This window comes from Poecile atricapillus, chromosome 24 (assembly GCF_030490865.1).
Source record: "Poecile atricapillus isolate bPoeAtr1 chromosome 24, bPoeAtr1.hap1, whole genome shotgun sequence".
NCBI classification, from domain to species: Eukaryota; Metazoa; Chordata; class Aves; order Passeriformes; family Paridae; genus Poecile; species Poecile atricapillus.
Genome location: NC_081272.1, coordinates 374,973 through 391,996, shown reverse-complemented (window position 1 = coordinate 391,996; position 17,024 = coordinate 374,973). Strand labels below are relative to the sequence as shown.

The following is a 17,024-nucleotide window of genomic DNA, read 5'->3' as shown; positions in this document are numbered from 1 at the left end:
TGGGGTCTCACCCTCCTGCAGCCCCGACCTACCTGATGGGAGCCCCTCTGCCCTGCGCTGGCCGCAGCAGCACCGTGATGGTGCTCTCTGACTCGCTCAGTGGCGATGGCATGTCCCCGTAGTCAAAGGTGGGAGCTGCAACAGGAGCTGGGGTGAGTCCCGGGGCTCCCCTGGCTTAGGGGGAAACTGAGGCATGAGCAGCTTTGCCCAGGGCAAGACCTCACCCAGTGGTATAATATGAATTACTGCAAATAAAGTAAAACACCTCTCCAGGTGTTGAACGAGAGTTGAGAGAGGACCCCTGGGTGTGCACAAGGGAGATTACCAACACCAGCCTGGCAGAGGGGAAGAAACCAAGAGCGGAATCCAGCCTTGGCAGGACCCAAATGCCCGAGATGTGCCCAGGAACTGCACCATCAGGATCACTGGCACAGTGTGAGCTTCCCCACCCCAGGGCAGAAGCACACCTGAGCCAGCCCAGCAGCACCCCCAGACCAAGGTGGGGGACCCCCCTCATGCCTTGTGGTCCTCAAACCATCACTGGCAGCCACTGGGGTGCAGCTTGAGCTGCTTTGTCCCAGTGCCCCCATTGATGCTCAGCCCATTTGCTGCAATTAATGCGACACCATGGACACGAGCAAAGAGCCCCAAGTACTGCACAGCTTATTAATGAAGCCCAATTAATCCCTCACACCCTGAGAGCTCACACATCACCAGCCACCAGCACTGGGCTGGCCAGACTCCCCAGACAGGGACCCACCAGTCTGGGGACTGCCAGGGGCTCACAGCCCAGCTGCCACCACCAAGAGATTCTCTCTGTGGCAGCATCCAGCCACCAAAACACTGCCAGCCACCACCCCGGGAGCCAGCCAGAGGCTCCACACCAGGGGGACACCTGTGTGGAGAAGCAGGCCCAGCAGCAGGAATGCAGAGGGGGAACCTACCGGAGATGTTGGTGGTGATCTCGGTGAGCGCTGTCTGGCCAAAGCCCTTGCCCGTGCGGGCCCGCACCGAGAACAGGTAGGTGGTGCCGGGGTGGAGGTTGGAGAACACGTGGTAGGTCTCATTGCGCAGCTTGGACACCGTGCGCCGCGGGCCCGGCACGTTCACCGCGGGGTCTGAGGACTCGATGCTCTGGTAGCTGACCTGCAGGGACAGCACACAGCATCAGCCCTGGCCATGGCAGAGGGGACAGAGCCCGCATTCGGGTGGAGAAGGGATTAAAGCAATGATTCCAGAGGAGGGGATGGTCATGGGGCAGCCAGGGACTTTTTGAGGTGAAACAAAGAAAGAGGTTCACTGAAAAAGCCAAAGGGCTCAGGGGTAGCAGCAGCTGCCTCTAATCCCCATGGCCAAGAGCAGAGGCTGTCCCAGACCCCCCCAACGGGACCCTCCCCTGTCCCCACGTCCCCCAGGTGCCACACCACCAGGACACACCTCGTACTGTGTGATGAGGCCGTTGGGCTCCACCGGTTCCTCCCACTTCAGGAATATCATGTCCTCCAGCGGGGTGAAGGTGAGGGACTCGGAGGCGATGCCGCCAGGCACTGGGGAAGGAAAGGAGATGTGCTCAGATGCAGCTGGAAACCGTCTGTAAGGAGAAATCCTGCAGGAAACCCCTCTGGGTGGCTGTGGCAGCTGTGCCCTGTGACCAAGCCACCACATTCCATGTGCCGTGTGACCCATCTCCAGCCCGTGCCACCAGACAGGGCCGGTGGGTCCCCAAGGCATTGATGCTCCTGGACCTGAGGGTGACACTTTGCCACAGGAGAGGCAGGTTCCACTCCCAGCACCTCAGCCCAGGCACCAGCAGCAGCCCAGGGTGCCCAAGCTCTCCAGCATGAGGAAAAGAAATAAATTCCCTTTTCCCCCAGAACCTAATCCCCCCTGGAGCCATCAGCATCCTGTGGAGACACTGCCAGCAGCAACAGCCTCACGTGCAGAGGGGCTTGATGTGGCCCAGTGTCCCCTCTAATTAACACCAGCACAATAATGACTGTGATCACTGATGGCAATCAGCAGTGCCAGGATCAATATCCGCTCCTTTGTGACCGATTTCTCCATCGGTGAGGAAGGGATGGCTCGGGAAGGCACCGGCAGCGTCCCCCACTCCCAAACCTTGCAGGGGACAGCAGCTCTTCTCCTTCACTGGCTTTTTTCACAGCTTTTGTTCAGGTGAAATTACGGGGCCAGGAGAGAGGGATCACCTCCCACGCTTCCCACCGTGCAAATGCACCGTTTCCACCTGATTTACAAGTTAATTTAATCAGAGGCACTGTGTCCTACACGTGTACAGGCACTTATTAAATTTGGGAAGAAATATGGAAACCTGTTGGGCAGGAAAGTGTGTACCTACAGAGATTGGTTTTTAATATACAGAACCTACACTATATATAATTATATGTTATTTTCTATTATTATGTATAGCCTGCATTATATAGACAATTACATCTTATTTTCTATTATTATATGTTGTATCATTGTTATTGTCTATAGGACAATTTATATATATCTTAATATTATAATACCTATGTATTTACATATATAAGTATAGGTATCTTGCTTCCATCCCAGGTTAAGAGAGGCAGAGGATGCACACAAAAGCTCCCAGGTGTGCACACACCCCTGTGCTATCCATATTTGCACACATATATTTATTTATGGAATTATGTACATCTAGCCTGGTTTGCATCACGTGCACTCTGCCTGCACGGGGGAGAACCGGCTCCCTGCAGCACCATCACACTGCAGGGATATTTCCAGAGGTGCCTGGGGTTGAGTTTCATCAGTTTGTGCACACACAGAATGAAGCCTCCAGCTGTGGGTTACCTGGCTCCACAGGGGGCACCGAAACAGCAGCAGGACAGCCTATGGCTGCAGCACAGGACAGCCTATGCATGCAGCACAGGACAGCCTATGCATGCAGCACAGGACAGGACAGCCTATGGCTGCAGCACAGGACAACCTATGGATGCAGCACAGGACAACCTATGGATGCAGCACAGGACAACCTATGGATGCAGCACAGGACAGCCTATGCATGCAGCACAGGACAGCCTGTGGATGCAGCACAGGACAGCCTATGGATGCAGCACAGGACAGCCTATGGATGCAGCACAGGACAGCCTATGGCTGCAGCACAGGACAGCCTATGCATGCAGCACAGGACAGCCTATGGCTGCAGCACAGGACAGCCTATGGCTGCAGCACAGGACAGCCTATGGATGCAGCACAGGACAGGACAGCCTATGCATGCAGCACAGGACAGGACAGCCTGTGGCTGCAGCACAGGACAGGACAGCCTGTGGCTGCAGCACAGGACAGGACAGCCTGTGGCTGCAGCACAGGACAGCCTGTGGCTGCAGCACAGGACAGCCTGTGGCTGCAGCACAGGACAGCCCGTGCATGCAGCACAGGACAGCCCGTGCATGCAGCACAGCACGGGACAGCCCGTGGATGCAGCACAGCACAGGACAGCCTATGCATGCAGCACAGGACAGGACAGCCTATGGATGCAGCACAGGACAGGACAGCCTATGGATGCAGCACAGGACAGCCCGTGGATGCAGCACAGGACAGCCCGTGGATGCAGCACAGGACAGCCCGTGGATGCAGCACAGGACAGCCCGTGGATGCAGCACAGGACAGCCCGTGGATGCAGCACAGGACAGCCTATGGATGCAGCACAGGACAGCCCGTGGATGCAGCACAGGACAGCCTGTGCATGCAGCACAGGACAGCCTGTGCATGCAGCACAGGACAACCTATGGATGCACCACAGGACAGCCTATGCATGCAGCACAGGACAGCCTATGCATGCAGCACAGGACAGCCTATGGATGCAGCACAGGACAGCCTATGGATGCAGCACAGGACAGCCTATGCATGCACCACAGGACAGCCTATGCATGCACCACAGGACAGCCTATGCATGCACCACAGGACAGCCTGTGCATGCAGCACAGGACAGCCTGTGCATGCAGCACAGGACAGCCTAGGGATGCAGCACAGGACAGCCTATGCATGCAGCACAGGACAGCCTAGGGATGCAGCACAGGACAGCCTATGCATGCAGCACAGGACAGCCTATGCATGCAGCACAGGACAGCCTATGCATGCAGCACAGGACAGCCTATGCATGCAGCACAGGACAGCCTATGCATGCAGCACAGGACAGCCTATGCATGCAGCACAGGACAGCCTATGCATGCAGCACAGGACAGCCTAGGGATGCAGCACAGGACAGCCTATGCATGCAGCACAGGACAGCCTATGCATGCAGCACAGGACAGCCTATGCATGCAGCACAGGACAGCCTAGGGATGCAGCACAGGACAGCCTATGCATGCAGCACAGGACAGCCCATGCATGCAGCACAGGACAGCCTATGCATGCAGCACAGGACAGCCTATGCATGCAGCACAGGACAGCCTAGGGATGCAGCACAGGACAGCCTATGCATGCAGCACAGGACAGCCTATGCATGCAGCACAGGACAGCCTATGCATGCAGCACAGGACAGCCTATGCATGCAGCACAGGACAGCCTATGCATGCAGCACAGGACAGCCTAGGGATGCAGCACAGGACAGCCTAGGGATGCAGCACAGGACAGCCTAGGGATGCAGCACAGGACAGCCTAGGGATGCAGCACAGGACAGCCTAGGGATGCAGCACAGGACAGCCTAGGGATGCAGCACAGGACAGCCTAGGGATGCAGCACAGGACAGCCTAGGGATGCAGCACAGGACAGCCTGTGGCTGCACCACAGGTCCCTCAGTGTCCTGCCCAGCACAGCTTTGCCCAGGGTCCAAGAAGGATGCTGGAAACAACAGCGCTGGTTTGGCCCAGTAACTTGGATTTTCCAGCCCAAAACCAGGGTTTAGCATTCGGGATGGGGAGATGCAGCCCCAGGGGATGCTGCTGCCAAAACTGGCCTTGTGCCAAAATAAACCTCAATTAAGGGTCCTATCATTAATGAGCCTTCGGCACCTTGGTTCACTTGCACGGGCAGCCGCTCACCCCACAGTACCAGGAGCTCAAACCCTCATCATCCTCCCAGGCAGGCTGGGCCAGGCACGTGAGGAGGAGTATCTGCCTTATTTCCATAGGAGGATATCCATAGATCCATCTCCATGAGACCAAATGTAGACACAGCCCCAAGTTCAATCCAAGGGGGAAGCCACCAGCCCCAGTTAATTGAGGCACAGGGAAAAGCAGCTGGAGTGATTATTGTATAGCAAAAAGACATCTGGAGCTCCTGTATTAATATTCCATAAGCAAACAGCTGGAGCAGTCACAGCCCAGTGAGAACAAGTGGAGCAATTAGAGCTGGAAAATAAAACCACTGGCAGGGTGGAGCTGGGTGCCCCTGCTGGGACAGGCTCAGGGCTGGGGATATGGAAAGTGCTGGAGTGCAGAGGAAGGTGCTGGATTTAGGCTTTGAACATGAAAAGGGACACGGAGACACTTTCAGCTGTGCTCCAGCGCTCCAGGTTTTGCTTGGAGAAGGACTGAGCATTGCACACGTAACAGCAAGTCCTGTGCAGGGGAATTCTGTGGCAGGCTTCTCCTCAGGGGTCCTGCAGGGCTCTGGAGCCAGCTCAGTCCTTTGCAATTACCACTTCCTTCACTGTAATTGCTGATTCCTGATGCTAAAAAGTGCTTTGGAGATTAATTCCATTCCTGCTTAACAGATGACTCTGTGAGAGCCAGGGACTCTCCAGCCACACTCAGCCCCCAGCAGTGGAAGAGGCCAGCCCTGGATGTGGCCTGTCACTGATGGGTGGCACTGGACACACAGAGCCAGCTCTGTCCTGGAGCTCCTGCCACATCTGCTGCATCTCCAGAGTGACTCGGGCACTGCTGATGGCGAGCTGCAGTCAGGGGGATGCAGAGGTGAGTCTGGACCTAGGAGACTTCTCCAGCAGCCTCAGCTTGAGCAGATCCTCAGGGAAAGGCTTGCCAGAGCAAGAGATTCCAAAACCAAAAGTCCTGGAGCAATACTGGAGCTTCCATCGAGGTCCTGCTCAGGTGCAGGGAAGCCAGAACAGGGCACAGAACAGGGGGAAACTGCTGCCAAAATCCGGGGCCTTACCACTACAGAGCTCTCTGCACAAACCCAAACCCATCCGAGAGCAAACTTCACCAGGGAAGCCAAGAAAAGCCACAGCTGCCCTGGTGAACAGCACTTTCCCAGAAATGCAGCAGGGCTGAATCCTTCAGCAAACAAGCAGATAAAAGATGTTACCTGAGTGCAAAGAATTAATTGTTTTAATTGCTGTTATTATGGCTGCCAGGCTTTGGTTCCCAGTAACACGTGAGTGAGGATGACTCGTGCTGAGAGAAGCTGGGTATGAGGCAACTCCCACAGCCTCCCCTGGACCAGCCATGGGTAAAATGCCACTCCAAGGATGAGGGACAGTGACATCCCCATCCAGTCCCTGAGCCTCCCAGCCCCCCAGGCATCTCCCTTCCCCAAACACCATCACTGCCCCTTTTTCTCATCCCCTCTCACACAGCTCTGGGGCTGCAAGATCCTTTTCACCTCCCCCTTAGCTCAGGAGATAACCCCGTCATGCCCACGGGCCAGGATCCAGAGGTGCACACCATAGCACAGGAAACAGCCCAGCAGCTCACCAGCTACAGAGCTCCACTCCTGGGGATGATGCACCTCCCTGAGCAGACTCACCATCCTCATCCGTCTGGAATATCACCTCCTTGCCCTCCTTGCGCCCCTCGGGGTTGGAGAGGATGAGCTTGACGTGGATGTTCTTGTAGGGCAGCAGGTTTTTGATGGTGTAGCGGTTGGCGTTGCGCTCCATCTTCACACACTCCTGGAAGGTCTGGTTGTGGCCGCTGCCCACGAAGTAGCGGTAGCACAGGGACACGGTGTAGGTGTGGCAGCGGGTCAGGTTGTAGCCCAGCGGCTCCCACTGCAGTGTCAGCTGTCTGGACTGGATTTCAGAGAAAGCCAGGCCCTTGGGGGCTCGCATGGGCTCTGTGGGGGAACAGCGATGGGGAAAGGTGAGCAAGGAGGCAAACATCTCAGATTTGTGTGTCTGATCAGGAAAAACTCTTTTACAGCATAGGGACAAAAGGGACAAGTACAGAGAGCACTGACTGCAGAACTGGGAGCAGCCCCAGCACAGGATGCTGCTGCCCTGCAGACAGGGCTGGGGACACCACTGGGGACATCTCTCTGCCACCAGCCCTGCAGGGACAGCAGCCCCCACAGGTTAATCCTTTCCTGTGGAGGTGAAGCAGAGTACCAGCCCCAGATACCCAGAGAAAGGTGCCTCTGCCATGGGAGCCCTCGTGCTCAGTCAAGCCCAAGTCAGGTTCTCCAGACAAGAGGGACCAAGTGTCATCAGTGGGAGGGAGGTTAATCAGCTCTAATTGAGCAGAGCAGTTAACGAGGGGACACCTCTGCCAACAGCACACACAGACACACACAGGTGCCCTGGGGTAGCTCCTGTCCCCAGCACAGGCAGGGAGGGCTCGGGGTGCCAGGAGAGCTGTCCCCAGGGACAGCACGGGACCCACCTGCACACTTGGTGCGGCTGATGAGGGGCGGCCCCGGTTTGCCGGTGCCCCCCTCACCAGGCCGGGTGAGCAGGACGCTGATCTCGTACTCCGTGTCGGGGTCCAGGTGCCAGAGCTTGTAGGTCTGCATGTTGACAGCGTGCACCTCCGACCAGGGCCCCGAGGTCATGCGGTACTCGATCTCCTTGCGCACGATGGGGCCGTCGCCGATGATGGAGTTGGTGTTGAGCTGGATGATGAGGTAGGTGGAGCCGGCCCGCAGCAGCTGAGGGGGAGCAATGGGCGTGGGGGGCTCTGGAAGAGAGCGCAGAAGGGGCAGCTGGAGCATCCCCAGAGCCAGGCCAGTGCTGGCACAACCACAGGGAGCACAGTTTCATTTTATTGTTTACAGACTGCAGTCGACACATTTCCAGTGTCTCTTCCCACAACAACCCACCTGCTTGGGCTGGAGAAGAGAACCTTTGGGGTGACCTACCCGTGGCCTTCAGTAGCTGAAGGGGATACAAAAGAGATGGAGAGGGATTTTTTACAAGACCATGTAAAGGGGGACAAGGGGGAATGGCTTCACCCTGTCAGAGAGTAGGTTTAGATTAGATATTGGGACAAGATTCTTCCCTGTGAGGGTGAGGAGGCCCTGGCACAGGGTGCCCAGAGAAGCTGTGGCTGCACCATTCCTGTGAGTGTCCAAGGCCAGGCTGGAGAGAGCTCTGAGCAATCTGATCGAGTGGAAGATGTCCCTGCCCATGGCAGGGGGTGGGACTGGATGAGCTCTGAGGTCCCTCTCAACCCAAACCATTCTGGGATTCATGTGCAGAGCATGGATCAAACTCGGATTCCCAAACCACAAGATGTGGGAGTCACTCAAGTACAGGAAGGCACCATCCAGTCTTCAAACTTCAGTCTGTGCCTGTGCCCTCCATCACTTTCAGAAGGCTTTAACAGCTGCAATAGGGCTTCATCTGATCAAACCTTAATTATCTTTATAAGTCACACAGCCCAGCATGGTGCCTCACAGTTTCACCATAATTAATTAATTCCCACCTAGTGGAATCAAAAATAAATTATCTAAGGCCACCAGAAAAGGGAGTTTCTGGTTTTATGCTGCGCAGTCCACATTCAATAACTCACCCACAGTGAGAAAGTGCAATCCCAGTGGCCCGGACAGCCCCGGCTGCTGTGCACACAGCAGAGCAGGAGTGGCCTGTCCACGGCCCAGACTGACAGCAGCAGCTCACCCACCTTTGACAACGAGCTCGGCGAAGTTGGAGACGCCGGCGCCGCGGGCGGACTGGGTGACGCAGCGGTACAGGTCCTGCTCCGCCTTGGACACCGCGTCCAGCTGGAACGTGGCCAGGAAGCGCCGGTGGCTGATGTGCTTCACCGAGGCGGCAGGGACCACCTGGCCGCTCTGCCTCTGCCACGGGACACACACGGTGTCACGGGGACACCTCTGGGGCCACCAGGGCTGTCCCCAAACGGTGTCTGCTCACAGGCAGGGGGATGGCCCTTCTCCCGCCGTGTCCGGTGGGTTTTCCCCCACAGGGAAGCCATGTGGGGCTGCCTGTGCCTCACCTGCATGAGGAAGCGCTCAGCCTCGGCGGCCTTGCCAGCGGCCACGCACTGGAAGGTGGCGTTTTGTCCTGCGTTCACCTCCACGTCACCAAGGCGGGAGAAATGAGGCGCTTTCGCTGCCGAGGGACAAAGCAAGAGGTGAGGAAGGACCTGAGCTCCAAGGAGACCCAACCACAGCACTGCTGCAAAAATCCCCCCACACCCAAAAACCCGCCCAGGACGTCAGGCTGAGCTGAGGCAGGACGGGCCCGGTGGCCACCCTTCCAGCCTGGCTCCAAGGAAGACGTGTCCCCACAGGACTGGACAGTGTCCCAGGGAGGGACCAGCCTCCCTCCAGCACACCACAGCGCTGCTGCTGCCAGATGTGGGGTATGGGACTGATGGAGGGGACAGGTGTCCCCACCAGCCCTGGTGGCCCCTCCTGGGGCCTCACTGAGGCCTCGTGTCCAGTCTACGCTTTTCCAAGGTTTTATAAAAACTAAAGCAATGGTGGAGCTGGTGGGGATAGAGATAGAGATGTAATAAAGGAGCCTCAGAGGTGCCCAGGGGATGGAGCTCCACCAGCACAGTCACATCAGGACACCCAGGCCTCACCAGGCTGCATACCCCCTGCTCTCCCCACAGACAGCAGCTCCCAGCCCCACTGCCCAGCCCAGCCCAGCCCAGCCACATCCCCGCTCAGGTCCCATCCCACGGCACTCACAGCACGGATAATTGAGGAGCAGAATGTCATCCAGGCCCAGGTACCCCCTGCGCTCGCTGGAAACCACCGCCTCGAAGAGCACCTGCAGCACCAAACAGGGGTCACCCGTGGCTGGGGGTGCGGGCTGGGGCGGGGGGGACGCTGGGCCTCACCTGGTACTCGCTGGGCCAGAAGAGGCTGACTGCCAGCTCGGCCTGGTGCCACTGGCGGCCGTGCGAGCCTGACGCGTTCCACACGGCGCTGCCCACCCGGCCCCCCGTCACCCACACGTAGGCGCTGAGGGTGCCGGGGCTGTGCCCGTCACGGCTGAACATGAAGTAGCTGAACTGGAGGCAGTGGGTGTCATTCTCACTCAGTGCCTGGAAGAGCAGGTGAGCTTTCTGGCCTGGGGTGTGCTGAGAGGAGTTCACCATCAGGTAGGAGCCTGCGGCAGTGGGGGAGAAGGGACAGAGTGGAGTCACCCTGAGGATGGTGAAGGGTCAGGAGGGGCCACAGGAGGAGCAGCTGAGGGCACTGGGAGTGTCCAGCTGGAGCAGAGCACAGCGAGGGCAGAGCTCAGGGATCTGCAGCTCCCATCTCTGCTCTGGGACAGGGACAGACCCAGGGAACCGCTGGAGCTGGGCAGGGCAGGCTCAGGCTGGATTTAGGGAAAGGTTCTTCCCCCAGAGGTGCTGGCACTGCCCAGGCTCCCCAGGGAATGGGCACGGCCCCGAGGCTGCCAGAGCTCCAGGGATGCCCAGGCTGGGGCTGTTGGGGGTCTGGGCAGGGCTGGGGTTGGATCCATGACCCTGTGGGTCCCTCCCAAGGAGATTCTATGATTCCAATCCCCCTGTTCCACATCTCCTGAGCTTTGGCAGCAGGGACAGAGAGGGTGGAGGATGTGGAATTACAAAGATGCCCATGTACCCCAGGGCACTGGTCGGTGACAGTGAGGATGGGCAGGACAGGAGGGGTCTGGGAAGGTGCCAGGGGCAGTTGCCTTTTGGGCAGCAGCAGGACCGCAGTGGGACCTCGCTGCTGGATGAGGGGTGGATCAGAGCTGCTGCCTCCCTGGGGCACAGGGGTCAGGAAAGGCTCCGATGTCACCCTCCTTTAACTCTCAGCTTAGGCAGCATCAATCCCCCTCCCAAGCGAGGCCCCAGCTGTTTAACTCCATTCCCAGCTCCTCATGCCATTTACCGCGTACTTGTCACCTCGTTTAAACTGTGCTCAGCAGGCACTTGCAGGGGAAAATCCTCCTTGGCTCAGTGAGCAGCAGCATCCCAGCTCCCGGGGATGCCCAGGATCCCCAGACCTGCCCCACCACCCAACATCAGCAGCAGCAAAACCGGGAGCCCCAGCACAGCCTCGGAGCTGCTCTTGCAGGGCAGGCAGGATGACAATCCCGAAGGGGATCCCAAAGGAGCGTCATTCCCTGTCCTGTGAGCTCCAGCCCAGGCAGTCTGGAGGCAGGAGGGGATGCAGGAGCTCCCAGAGCTGTCCATCACAGCTGGCATTCGGGATCGATGGGACCCCACCGAATCCTCCCCCTCACCAACGGCAAGGGGATTATTAATCTCCATTTTAATACCGGCAGAGCTGTAAGTAACAAAGCTGGGCCGTTTATTCAAGCCTACCATTGTTTTCCTGACAGTGCTTCGTTATTAATTAATTCTAAACTCGGGTGCTTTCCTCCCATCGACTCCCACTGAGCAGCTCCAAGAAAAGCCTAAAGAAAGTGAAGGGGAATTGTAGGGGGCACCCATCCATCCCCCTACAACACTTGGGATCTCAGGGGGAACCCATCTACAGCTCCAGAGTTTGGAAGGACCCCAAAACCCCCAGGGGGTCACAGCACCAGCTGGGGTGACATGGTGCCAGTACCAGACATCTCCCAATGCATCCTTCAGGGACAAGAACTGGGGCAAGGGAAAGAAATCCCTGAAAGGGGAATTTTCACCACTGACCTGTGTGGCTGCCTGGCCCTGCCAGCCCCTTGGGGTGGCTACTCAGGGTGAAATAAAACGATGACAATTTATTTCCTCGGAGTCCAGCACAGCTCATTTCACCCACCAAGGGGAAGGCACCGTGTCCACGCTTCTCTTTTTTTCCCCTGTTATTTCCCCCGGCAAAACTACTTCTGCTCTAATGATATCAGCCCCATTTGGTGCAGGCAACAGCAGTGGAGAGAGACCATTGAGCCACCCCATGCCAGGGGACATCTCCCAAAAGCCACCTCATTAACGAGTGGGCTCTCGTTAACAAACACAGGCCCTTCCTTTGCCCTCCCTTTACAAACAAAAAGCCACGGGACCAAAGTAAAGAGGCCAAGACTAAAATTAAACCGCTGAGGAGTTATTTTAAATGACAGGGAATGCCCAACAGGTCACCTGGGAGCAGGGATGTACCTGAGCATCCCTCATCGTGCAGAGCTTCCCACACACACTGTTTTCCCCTCTTCATTTTCCTCCTGGTGTTGCAGCATTGGAAAAAGCAGGTTCCAACCCCTCGCTTTTGTGCTAATTTTATCCTCCTCTGCTGTAAATATCTGGCATTAGCCTGGAGCCCAGGGTGTGGGTTGGGTTTCTTTTATAAATATAAAAGAAGCAGAGGTACTTCACATTGCCAGAGGGCAGGGTTGGATGGGATATTGGATGGGATATGGGATGGGACACTGGATGGGATATTGGATGGGATACGGGATGGGACACCGGATGAGATATGGGATGGGATACCGGATGGGATATAGGGCACGGGACAGGGCACGGGACATGGGGCATGGGACACCAGATGGGATGGGACATGGGGCACGGGATGGGACATGGGACATGAGGCACGGGACATGGGGCACGGGACAGGATATGGGATGGGATACCGGATGGGATATGGGATACAGGATGGGACACGGGACAGGATATCAGATGGGATGGGATACCAGACAGGACACTGGACAGGATCGCTCCCTGTGAGGGAGTGAGGCCCTGGCACAGGGTGCCCAGAGCAGCCTTGGCTGCCCCATCCACAGAAGTGCCCAAGGGCAGTTGAAGCCCTGGTTGCCCACAGGGAAGGGGCAGCTCTTCCCAAGGGTCCTGCCTGCCGCTGCATCCCTCCAGGGAACACCCAAACAGCCCTGCCAGAGGAGGAGGGAAGAGCCTGCTCCCCCTGCTTCCCTGTCTCAATGAGTTTTTCCTCCTACAAAATCACCGAGAGATAAAAATAAATAAAAAACCCTTCCAAGAGCTATTAGAAGGCAGGGAAGGCAGGCGGGATGACAGGGAGAGGGCGGCACTGCCAGACAAGAGGCGCCAGGGGACCAGGTCTGAGCACTGCAGCATCTGTCTCCAGGAAATCCTGCTGGAAGACAAAGCTGACGCGTGCCAGATCCCTGCCCAAGGCAGAGCCGGCACGGGAATCGGGGAACTTCCAATTCAGGATTCCAGTCAGGGATTGGAACTGGATGAGTTTTAAGGTCCCTTCCAACCCAAGCCATTCTGGGGTTGCAGCCTCACACCTGCCTTACCCCTGCAGCTGCTCCTTTAAAAAAGGAACAATAAAGAGATGGAAAGAAAAAAATAAAAATAATCACGACTGCAAGTGGGAGAGACCCATCTGTCTTCTTTAGGTGAAAGAAAGACAGGTCAAGAGAAGGGGGGAAAAACCCCAAAGCAAACAAGAAAGCAAGAGGAGAGTGGGATGGAAAGGTAGCAGCAGGTGGCCAGCAGCCAGCACCTGCTCCAATAAATCCTACACTCCTTGAAACTGGCTGATCTCCAATAAAAACTCATTTTAATCTGAGACCACAAGACTCCTTTGGAAAGTGTTCCCTGGAGAGGCCCTGGCGCTGTGAAATCCCTTTGATCCCCTGAGCTGCTGCAAGGACTGAGGAGGTTCTGGGGCTGCAGGAGCCTCATGCACAGCTCCCCACCCAAAATGGGGTAAAACCACCCAAAAACATGGTCCCTGCACCCTTTGGTGCCCCAAAACCATGAGCAAACAGCACCTGGTCTCAGGGGAGCTACAGGAAGGAGAATCCTCTTCCCATGGTGACACTGCAATGCTCACACCATCCAGTTTGAGATGTCACACCCACCTCCCCATCAATCCTGGAGTTTATTCCTTAAACTCCTTGTGTTCCTTTAAGCCCCCATTTCCTGCTGACCCACGTTTTTTTTCCTCAAGCAGGGAGAGAAGCCCCATTCCACCCAATCCTCCAGCCCCCTGCAAGCCCCCAGGCTTTAAACTCAGGCAGTTCACTACAGATTTTAATTACAGCTGAATATTGAGCAGAAAACTCAACTAATTACAGGTTTCAGACCCTCCATCACAACCCCCAGCTCTGCTTTCCCCAGGAAACCCCCCCGGACACACACCAATTAGGATAGCTCAGTTTAAAGCAATTACTTGGAAAAACCATCAAGGGAGGAGCAGAGATCTGTCAGCAGATCCCTGAGGGCTGTTTGCCCTCACCCAGCACATGCCAGGAGGGCCAGGATGGAAGGAAAAGGTGATGGGGAAAGGTCATGGCAGAGGAGAGTTAGTGGAGGGGAAAAGCCAAATGAAGCCCTGGCACGAACAAGGCACAAGATAAACAGCTGGAAGCAGGTTGATGGAACAGTAAAGAGTTTCCTGTAAAGCAGGTAATATTTTAATAAACAGAAAAGGTTGTTTTACTGTCGAGCTCTAACCCAGCTCTCCTGTCTTTCTGTGCATCCTCAGCACAGGACTTGGCCATCAGGATCAGGCAGGAGCCAGCAGAACCAAAAACAAGGAGCATCCCAAGCCCAGTGAACATCACTGAGCAAATGGGTTCAGGGATGACTCAAGGGGGTCAGAGCAGGGAGCAAGAAAAGCCCCCAAATGCACCCAGGTACGGTGCCCACATGGTGCTCATGGAGAGGGGAGCTCCTCACAGCTCTGCTCCCCCAGCCCAGCCACCATAGAGGACACAGACCCAGAAAAAAAAAAAAACCAGCTCTTTAAAACCCATGAGATTTTTTTTTAAAAGTCTATTTTCATTTTCTTCCTCACCATCCCAAGACTTTGGAGATGCCTCCAACTCACAAGCCCTTCCCCACACTTGAATAAGCCAGAAACACAGGGGTTTTCCCCGTTTCCCACATAACTGGGGAGAAGCCAAGCCTAAAACACTGCAGAATGAAAGCAGGAGGAGGCAGAGGGTCCAGCCCCAGGGTACAGGACACAGCAGAGGCTCCCAGGACTCACCGTGAGGCAGGTCAGGCACCAGGTGAGGCATCAGGTAACTGCGGATGAGCTCCCAGTCGAAGTCATCGTCCTCGCCCTGGCTGAACTCGCACTGGTTGGGGTCGCTGTCCTCCTCGAAGGTGCAGCCAGCTGTGGTGACAGACCTGTCAGCCCCTGAGCCCCCAGAGTAGCTGCTCCCTCCCCACAGCCCACCAGGGTGCTGAGATGCCCCTGGATGCCCCAGCAGGATGGTGCTGGGGCACCCCAGGCATTCCCCAGGGTCAGTGTGAGCAGGAGGCTGGTCCTGGCTGCTGCCAGGGCTCCTGTGCAGCTCCACCAGCGACACAGACTCAAGCTGTGCCATGGAAACACAGGTTGGATATTAGGAAAAAGTTTTTTACAGAAAGGGTGACAAAGTATTGGGATGGTTTTCCCGGGGGGGTGGTGCAGTCACCATCCCTGGATGTGTTTAAAAACAGACTCAGGGCCATGGTCTGGTCGAGGTGTCAGGGCTGGGTTGGACTCAATGATCTTGAAGGTCTCTTCCAGCCTGGTGATTCTGTGATTCCAGCCCACCCCCATTTCCCAGCCCTCCCATCATCCCACATCCGTCCAGCCCTGGAGCTCAGGTCGGTGTTACCGTGGGGCCCGCGGGGGCTGCTTGCTCCACACTGCCCCATTGTCCCATTAAAGCCACGATTACAGGACCAGGGCACAGCGCTAATTAATGGGGCCCAGGCTGACGAGGGGCCCTGGGAAGCCCTGAGCAAGCAGAACGAACAAAGGCAAATATCCCCTAATGGGCCGCCAGGAAAACAGAACTGGGCCAAGGGATTATTTCTGCTGTTTTCTTCCCATTTTATCCCAAATTACATCAGTAATTCCCCCCACCCCCCAGGGATTTGGCAGTTAATTGCCACGGGTTGTGCTTCCCTGTGCTCAGGGATGTTCGGATGCAACACTCAGTCAAGCAAGTCCAAACACTGGGAAAAACATCCATGAGATGCCCAGGAAATTTCAATTCTCATCTCTTTCACATACAAGACGACACTTGGGGCTTTTTTCGCCCCTTTGCACTCATGTTTTAAAGCACGAGGGTACATTCCAGCTCCGTCACCAACTGTTTTTTCCTCTCAGAGCCATAAGAAACTTCTTTTTAAAAAACTGAAAGCAAATTCTCTCCTATTCATATGTCTGGAGGCACTGAGACATCACAGCTTTCTTAAAGCCCTTCCCGAAATGGAACGTCTGCCCAGCCCACGTGCGGATGTGCCCCCGCACCGCAGCCCCTGCTCCTCAGCTCTCACCACAAGACGTGTTGGATTTTAGAGTCTGGAACTTGGCTGCACTTGCTAACGGGAGGAAAAGCACAAATCTGTCAAAATTTTCCAGGAAGGAAGGAAAATAAAATAAATTTCAAAATAAAACAGTGTCAGAGACTAAGTGCCAAGTGATTTAAAAGAAAAAGAAAAAAAAAAAGCCCAAGTGTTTCTTTCCAAGATCTGCTGAGCGGGATATTCTGGGAGGCAGAAATTTGTTCTTGGGGGATTTTTTTTTTTTGGCCTGAGAAACCAGAGCAGAGACAAGCAATGTTTCAGGCTGGCAGAGCCCCATTTCCCAGGGAAAAGTGATTCCTTCACCCCCAATAAACCATTCCCAGCCACCGAAAACATCACGAGGTTCCCTCCTCCTCCTCCTGGACTGCAGCCCCCCACCCAAACCCCAGTGCCACCCCCAGCACTGTCACTGCCACCACCCCACGGCTGCACCCTCTGCCACCCACGAGATGATTCCTGGCCCCAGAAGTTTAAAATGCAATTATAGAGCAGACTTTGTGCTGGCCCAGCTGATCCATCTCCCTCCTCGGACAGGTTTATTGCCCTGCCTTTTCCCAGCACAAGCCTTCCCTCCCACCCACGGCACAAAACGAGGGCAGTTCCACTGTCCACTCCATTTCCCTGACTAATTTGTCCATGATTTGTACACACAGGGAAAAAAGCCAAAGGGTTTTGCAGAGCCTTGGT

General features: G+C 56.0%; 1 protein-coding gene across 6 annotated transcripts in view; it reads right to left on the bottom strand.

The window, feature by feature from the left end:
• The window catches only part of PTPRU (protein tyrosine phosphatase receptor type U), a 54,103-nt gene that overhangs the window by 23,151 nt on the left and 13,928 nt on the right, over positions 1-17,024 (bottom strand). For 3 of the 6 annotated variants that reach the window (XM_058856182.1, XM_058856183.1, XM_058856184.1), the window contains exons 2-11: positions 15,022-15,150; positions 9,972-10,243; positions 9,820-9,901; positions 9,117-9,232; positions 8,784-8,958; positions 7,545-7,838; positions 6,691-6,999; positions 1,438-1,547; positions 945-1,146; positions 33-174 (exon numbers count right to left, since the gene is read on the bottom strand). In XM_058856182.1, coding sequence (XP_058712165.1) covers positions 33-174; positions 945-1,146; positions 1,438-1,547; positions 6,691-6,999; positions 7,545-7,838; positions 8,784-8,958; positions 9,117-9,232; positions 9,820-9,901; positions 9,972-10,243; positions 15,022-15,150 — 1,831 coding nt within the window. The remainder of the gene's footprint in view (positions 1-32; positions 175-944; positions 1,147-1,437; positions 1,548-6,690; positions 7,000-7,544; positions 7,839-8,783; positions 8,959-9,116; positions 9,233-9,819; positions 9,902-9,971; positions 10,244-15,021; positions 15,151-17,024) is intronic. The other 3 variants (XM_058856185.1, XM_058856186.1, XM_058856187.1) reach the window with 1 other exon arrangement.